The 8,159-nt window shown below is 36.5% G+C and overlaps 1 protein-coding gene across 2 annotated transcripts; it reads left to right on the forward strand.

Moving 5' to 3' along the window:
* Positions 1-731: 731 nt before the first annotated feature.
* LOC137734935 (ACT domain-containing protein ACR12) lies at positions 732-7,878 on the forward strand. 2 transcript variants are annotated; one of them, XM_068474268.1, is made up of 10 exons: positions 732-1,014; positions 1,350-1,404; positions 3,235-3,357; positions 3,660-3,754; positions 5,393-5,477; positions 5,598-5,657; positions 6,626-6,681; positions 7,031-7,136; positions 7,215-7,283; positions 7,501-7,878. In XM_068474268.1, the coding sequence occupies exons 1-10, from the start codon at positions 851-853 to the stop codon at positions 7,561-7,563; spliced, it is 876 nt and encodes a 291-aa protein (XP_068330369.1). In that variant the 5' UTR covers positions 732-850; the 3' UTR covers positions 7,564-7,878. The 2 variants fall into 2 exon arrangements, with proteins under 2 accessions (XP_068330369.1, XP_068330370.1); XM_068474269.1 differs by having other exon boundaries at positions 3,238-3,357.
* Positions 7,879-8,159: the final 281 nt, after the last annotated feature.

Here is an 8,159-nt window from a genome sequence, read left to right on the forward strand (position 1 = left end):
CGACGAGTCCTGGTACATGAGGCTATGATCCAATGGCCTCAGCTCTCAGCCGTCCGATTCCATCACCACCACCATCAGAAACACTGGATCACGACTCAAATTTTGGAGTTCGCTCCGTCTTTCCCCGTCTGCCACTTTTTCTTCGTCTTCGTCCCTTCCTCTATCTTCCAGTTCCTCCTCTTCGTCATGATGGCATCATCATGACATCATATCGCCTCAGTTGCAAAGGCAGACGAGAATTGCCCAATTGTTGAGTCTGGGATAGTTAGGCCCATCAAATAGCAAAGGGGATTTGAGTGGGCTAGAGCAATTTTTGTTGGGCTAAATAGATTGAATCACCTAATTACAAAGGGAATTTGCTGGGTGAACTTGCTCTTGCATGATGCAACAAATATAACTTATATAAAAAAAAAAAACCCTAAAGGAATACCAAACTCAACAAAAAAAAACTGGTTTTCGATTAAAAAAAAAGAAAAAAACTAACGAAAAGTCTAAAAGCACTTTAGTTTTAATAAAAAAATAAAAAAATGACAAATAAAGATGTAGTGAATCGTACGGAGAAAGAAAATGTAAAAATACGATTTTTTTGTTAAAAGTGAACAATACCAAAAGTGTTTGTGTAAAACTAGGTTAAAAAAAACACTTCCAGGTGCAATCTGCGGTGGACTTCAATCACCCAGAGTGGGCCCCACCCGAATGACGCAACAACCAAAATATTCTCCACAGCGATGCCATTTTCCTCACTCTCCCTACTTGTTCATCATCTTTCTTCAGCAACCGGAACCCCAAAATCTCAATTTCTGAGAAGCTCAGACAAACAATTTCATCAATTTGCAGTTTAGTCCTCCCCATGGCGCTCTTTGCTTCTTCCATCAATCTCCATCTATCCAAAATCTCCCATTCCGAATTTGCCCCTCAGCCCCGCCCCTCCCCGTACGACCCCCCCAAACTCCTCCCGCTTCCTGCGGTATGCTCCTCCCAACGTGCTGCCGCCAACGCTTTCTCCAGAGAAAGGTGTGAGATCTCTCTCCCAGTTTTTCTTTTCTGACTTCTCAGTTTTCGCTTTTCTTTGAATGTTCTGTTTGGTAGCCGAGAAAATTTTGGATTAAAACGAAGATCAAGCTTCTCAAGAAGCTCTCGATCTCTTTGTTTCGACCTTTATGATCAAGGTTTTATTAATTCATTTTTGTTTAATTCGTCGCGAAGAAGATTAAGAGGCATGTTTCAAGTCAACTTAGAGTAGATTTTGAAGTTGTTGTTGTATTTTATTTATTTATTTATTTTATTTAATAATTACGATCCGAAATATTCATTGATATTTTGATTATATACCGGAAAATTTTATGCAGGAACATTGTGCGTGCGTCGATGAATGGTCTGAATGCAGTTGGATCAAGCTCGTTGGTTAGTTACATTATATGCTTAATGCAAAAAGTTTCATGGTTATTTTAGTGGGATTTCATGTGTATGACCATTCCTATGATATTTCGGATCGATTGGTGTTGTTTGATTTACTATCTGAAAATTTTCGATTAGCGAATCTGTTGTTTTTGGCAAATGAAATGAGTTGCGATCAGTTTCTTTGAAAGGATAACATACATTGGATTCTAGTGGAGATACCTATATGTCGAAAGCTTTACTGAAAACAAATTAACCTCATAAATCTTTGTGCTGAGGTCCTGAATTATTCCTATGGCATTCTAGGGGCTGCATTATTGGTCAGATTATTCAAACCACTATTTATGAGTAAATTTGTGTTTGAGAAACCCAAGTGACCCATGACTTGAAACAGGAAATTCCATCGCAGACAGTAAGAATAAGAGGTAGTTTGGACCTTTCAGCAGAAAATAGAGATTACATTGTCTTATTGTTTACTCCAAAGATTTTGTTCTTTACGGATATATGGTGGAGTGCTGCTTCAGTTTTTTTAATGAATTAGTTCGATTTTATGATCAGCCTGATGAAGTCTATTTGAGATGCAAAAAAAGCTTTTGGAAGCTTTAGGAGTTTGCTGCCTGTCCATCCATTTTTTTTGGACAAGTTAACATTAGTAATATATGGATAACGAGCAATTTCAAAAACCAACCTTATTTTGTCTCATTAGCTGGGTCCTTCACTTGAACAACGTAATACCAGAATTTAATAACATAGGAGATGGTGTGGTTTCATAGGAAAAAAAAAAAAAAAAACAGAAACGGAATACAAAACATGGTGAGTGTCTAAAGAAAAAAGATAGGGCAAAAGGGATGGGAGCTTATACCATTCAAATAAATCAGGTACCTTTTTCCCCAATGAATGTTTTCAGCATTTTCACTTCCATATACAGCGTAAATTAGTCACACCACAACACAAAATGGAACCTGGGTTGTTGCATCCTGTCCTGGGTCTTGTTTGAATAGTGAAGTTTAGTTGTCTTAGTGGATACTATATGTATTTTAACCGGTGTTACCTGTGCTTGAATTAGACAGGTGGTGTTCACAATATCTAGTGAAACTAGGCTGTACTTATGGTCCATATAATCTATTGCGGTGGTGTCTGCTAATGTTTTCCATAGGAATAGGGCCTTTAGATCATGTTTTCTTAAGCCATGTTGCTAGAAGAGAAAATTAGTATATTTCCTTTGGTAGACATCTGCAATTGGAGAGTTTGATTCTGCTTCAGACATTTAAAGAGAGTCATGTGTCTGTTAGGCATTTTTTCTAGAAGGACCCCCATTTAGAGCTCATATGGACCCCTCTTGAGTGCTGAAAAGGCCCCATTAACGGACTGTAAGAGAACCCAGACTTCAACAATTTCTTCTAGAGACCACAGGGCTATCCACAAGACAAATTTATTTTGTTTTATGATTACAACTCAGTAAACGTTATAGAAACATCAATTTTTGTTGTAAACAATCATTACATAACTTGATGATTATGTTCCTGTGTGCCAGTCAGTTTGATATCATGCAATTAATGTATCTCATCCATACCTGTAGTCAAGTTGTTGTGGGTTTTTCTTTCGTTAGGTTCTCTTTAACTGTTTTTCGTTTTGCTCTGTCAATATTTTATTTGCATGTTAAAACTTTTCATTATCCTTGAGTGGGTCATGATCAAATCTTAGAACTTTTGGGGTTAGAAAATTAGTTCACAATGCAATAATACATCTAGAGTCTAGACTGACTTTTGATTATCTGCAAGAGTGTGATGAGACTGTATCATATACCAACAAATTGATGGATACTTTAAACTGCAGAAGTCTGATCAAGGTGCTGATTATCTTCCGATGCCAGTTGTTATGATCGATCAAGATTCAGATTCTGATGCAACTATTGTGCAACTCAGCTTCGGTGATCGCCTTGGAGCACTCATTGATACGGTGAAGTTGCCACTGGAAACTTTATATGTTTTCTATTTTAGGATAACATGGATTGCGATCCTCTTGTTTTTATTTACATTGTATTTATAAGTTTTGAAACAGGGGTCTTAAAGCAGATTCTTTTAAACCAAAATATTTCAGCACACGAGTTTAGATTCCAGATAGGACTTCTTATTGGTTTCTCTTGAAACCACCATCAAACGTGCTGCATGTACTCGATCTACTAATCAAATAGATTTATTTGTTTTGTTAACAAAAGGAAGCTTATGATTGATTGCTTTCCTTTGTTTAAATGAGGACAGATGAATGCATTGAAAGATTTGGGATTGGATGTGGCTAAGGGAACTGTCACCACTGAGGGACCAGTCAAACAAACGAAGTTTTATATAACACGATTGTGAGTACTTATTTCTTTTTGTTTCTCATCGTGTAGCACATATTAAGTATGTGTATGTTGAGTTTATCCCATACGTAGTTCTAAAAGAAAGTTTGAACCAGTTTTGTGGTGCTATTGGAGATTCTCAAACATTTTAGGTCTAGGTGCCTAATATAGCATCATACCAATTTCATTTTTCACTTAATAGTTACAGCTTTTTGGAATAGTGGTAAGCGGGTGTACTTTAACATAGTATCAGGGCAGGAGATTTGGAATTTAAATCCTTGCAATTAGAAACTCCCAGTGTAAGTTGAATTGCTTCAATTTGGTATCAGAGCCATTCATCAAGTGTCGGTCATCCTAACCGACCACATAGGTATTACTATCTACCATACTTCTTTCAGGACTGCACCACTTCAATTTTTTGCCAAATTTGATTAGAAAATAAGGTTTATTACTATTGTTCTAGTTAGAGGGGGCGTTGAAAGGGGGGGGGGGGGGGGCGAAAGGTGCACTTGCACAGGGCCCCAAATTTGAAGGGCCCCCAAAATTTTTGCCATTTAACATTATGTAATAATGTTCTATATTTAAAAAATTGCTACCGTTAGCACTTTAAACCGCATTGTGCACTCCTTATAAGAGGTGTTTTTTTTTTCTTTCTAAACATGGGAACTTGGAGTACAATGAGATTTTTTGAGTGTCAATAATGACACCCTGAAAAGCGACAGTTTCTTAATTTTATAATATAACAACGTTATATATTGAAGTGAACTTTAAAGTTAGAGGTCTGATGGTTTTATTTTATTTTTTTTCTTTTCATGTTTGGCTGTTTAAGATAAAGCTGCTTTTGATTATTTAGTGAAGGTTATTGTTTGTAGCTGTTTTTACTTATCATTAAGGACATTTGTAAACATGCAATCAGTGAGTGCTAAAGTTTGTTTTGATTTTTTTGTTTTGTTGAATAAACGATATTATCTACGCTAAGAGGGTGGGGGAGTGGGTTAAGTCTCACAATGGGCTAACAATAATGTGGTTCAAATTTGCCTTTGGCGAGAATTGAACATAAGACATCTCACATACAAATGAAGATGAATACCACTAGACCATAGTACTAAGTGGCTTTGTTTTAATTTAAGTGAATGTTTTCTAGTATCAATACATTGTCATACTTTTTTAAAACTTAAAACTATCTTAAGGAGGGCCCCTTTTACAAATTTTGCACAGGGCCCCCAAAATCTCAAAGACAGCCCTGGTTCTAGTGGCTAAATTTGTACATCAGGGTGATCATACCGCCTGGTGTCTCTAGTATCTTCTGACCTTAGAGGGCCCCTAATTAAGTTGTGCTGCAATACTAAGCCAGTCTCATTTCTAGTTCTGTGAACCACAAATTTATGACCACAAAATCAAAAAGATATTCAAGCCAATTTGGATGTTGAGATTTGTTCTTTTGGGTTTATAGAAAGCTGAACTGCTCGGTGTGTTTACAGTTAGTTTCCAATACATGTGCACATAATCTACAGATGTTCAAAATTTTGATGTGTTTTGCTGTACAAGTCTGTAATTGTCACTCTTAATTTGTTGTACCACCTATAAGACAAATACTCTCTAGATTTGTAATGCAAGTTTTTAGCATTTACAAATTGTTTTCGCGAATGCTAGAGACACCGGGCGCAAAGTTGAAGATCCTGATATGTTAGAGAGAATTCGACTTACCATCATCAACAATCTTTTGAAGTATCATCCAGTAAGAATGCTCAATCATAATATTTTATGTGAAGTGTGAGACAGTTCATTGTATTTTTAAATTGTTGTCAAATGATTTGTTGTTTTCAATTTGATTTGCTAACTTTCTGCTTGACTATAGGAATCTAGTCAGCATCTAGCAATGGGTGAAGCATTTGGAATAAAAGCTCCAGAGAAGAAGGTGATGTTCTTAACCTTTTAGCCTTAGGATCATAACTTTTTCAGCTCTATGCCCGTTTTACAGTTCTTATTTGTTCGTCTCTACTGTGGACGTCCCTCTTTTGGGCTTACCTTCCAGTGCTGAACGGTGTATGTCCAAATGAAACTCAATTATGGGACTGTCCTGCTGGTCACTCTTGGCTTTTGCTCTGATGCCATAATAGTCACAGGGTTGGAAATATTATGCTTCCATAGCCTATCTATCTCCTTTATCGGGCCAAATTGAATCTGCACCGCACAGAAAAATCTGCATGCTATATTGTAGTCAGCTTGTCATCAGTTGTTGTCTCAATGGCTTTATATGATTCCTTTAAGGCTGAAAAGAAGTTGATTGCTTTTTTGTGGTTCTATTTATTTTTCAAGATAATCTTAATAATAAAATATGTTTGAGGTCCTGTTGCCAAAAAAGTGTTTTGTTTTTTGTTTGCCCACTCGCTCTCTCTCTAAGTGGACTAATTTTTTAGTCTTTTTTTGTAGGGAGTGTGCTGATTGTATTATATGATTTTGTTTGGTATTGTTGTATTAGCTGTTGGACTTGTAGTCATTTCACCTTGTATTTTCTTCACTTTGTGTTTATCATAAGAGAAAAGCCAGGATCACTTTTAGTCATCTCACTTTGCGTTTTCTTATGCTTAATATGATGAGAAAGACAGGATCTCTCTCTCTCTCTCTCTCTCTGTGTTTTTTAAGTTCTATAACTTGCTTTGTTCTCAATTATGTGTAAGCAACTTCATTTTAGTACTAAATGCTTTGCAGCCAGTATTTAGTTTTTGTGTCGAAGACTCAAAACATTTCCACTGTAATTAAGTTTGTTTTACTTCACTGCAGTCAAGTATGATTTTATTGTTGAGACGCTTTTAGTTCATACATGTTTGTATATCCTTTTTTATGACAAACTTGTTTGTAATATACTGATATTGTTGATTGCAGCTTGATGTGGATATTGCAACTCATATACATGTGAAGGAGGATGGACCTAAGAAGAGGTTTGCAACATATAATTGAGAATAGCATTTAGCATTACAATTTCATTTGTTATCTTCTATTTCAGTTTCAGTGTTACATTCCACACCACATTGGGTTGCGGAATGAGTACTCTCATCTCTGAGAAATTTTTCAGTGTTCCCGCAATATGGAACACGGGCCGGTACACCACATATCATAATGCAAGCGGAGGGGCACTTAAAAAAAAACGTCTCTCCGCTTATATTACTGGCTCGTGTTCTGGGCACATGAAGAAACCTCTCGTCATCCCTAAGCTTTCATTACATTTGTTTATCGTGATGGTTGCTTGATTTAGATTTGCTCATGCATTTATATTATCCATATCACCAGCTTGCTTTACATAGAGACAGCAGATCGACCTGGGTTGCTAGTAGAAATCATAAAAATCATTGCTGATGTTAATATTGACGTGGAATCAGCCGAGATTGATACGGAAGTATGCCCTTCCCTAATTGCTTTCTCTCCTCCTTTCCTCCCATTTACCCGTGGTTAACTTTCTTCTCTCGTCTTATAGGGGTTGGTAGCCAAAGATAAATTTCATGTTAGCTACAGAGGGGCAGCATTGAACAGTTCCTTGTCTCAGGTAATTGATTTGGTTTTGTCTTGCCAATTCAGATTGTGTGACCATCCGATTTAACCAATATTTATAGCTCCAATCGTCATTGAGAGAGCTGTTGATCACCTTAAAGTTTTAGGTTTATTAATTTGAATTCTGCTATAACCGGAAAAAAAAAAATTCGGGTTTTGCATCGTAAGAACCTCGTGCACTATCTGTTATAAGATTTTTTTTGAATTTTCAGGTGTTGGTGAACTGTTTGCGTTACTACATCCGGAGGCCAGAAACAGATATAGATAGTTACTAATACCTGGATAAACTGCATTTGTTCGTAAAGCAAACTGTAGCAAACAGTCACCTCAAAGTGACTTGCTGATGCGCTAGTTTTCGAGATTTTGAGTTAATGTTGCTGCAGCATGGGGGATTTTCTGTATGAGCATCCAGTGATTCCTATGATTTATATAAATGTTGCTATGCATTTGTCTTCCACCCGACACCTTGTCGAGTGGTGATCAAGCAGTTCGAATATGAACTTTTTCTCCTTTCAATTGATGTATTCAGCCTTCTATGTGTCTACGCAGCAAAGACATGGTTAATGATTTAAGAGGTTTTTTTTTTGCTATTTTTGATGATTTCGTATTAAAGCTTGGAACAAGCTTTTTAGTAAAACGTCTTACAAATCGAAACTTGGTCTTTTAAAGCATAATTCAAAACATGCAGATGTTATTTTCCCGAAGACTGAAAACACACCATTAGCTTATTTCGTGGTCTTGTTCGAATCTTTTATTTTCAATTATCGCTTGTATAAAAATGAAAAATAAAACAGAATTAGCTGCCTACCATGTCGTAAACCACCATATGTGGTCCACTCCATAGCACCTAAAAAGTGAGAACAACATTTTT

The sequence above is a fragment of the Pyrus communis genome, chromosome 5 (assembly GCF_963583255.1).
Source record: "Pyrus communis chromosome 5, drPyrComm1.1, whole genome shotgun sequence".
Lineage (NCBI taxonomy): Eukaryota > Viridiplantae > Streptophyta > Magnoliopsida > Rosales > Rosaceae > Pyrus > Pyrus communis.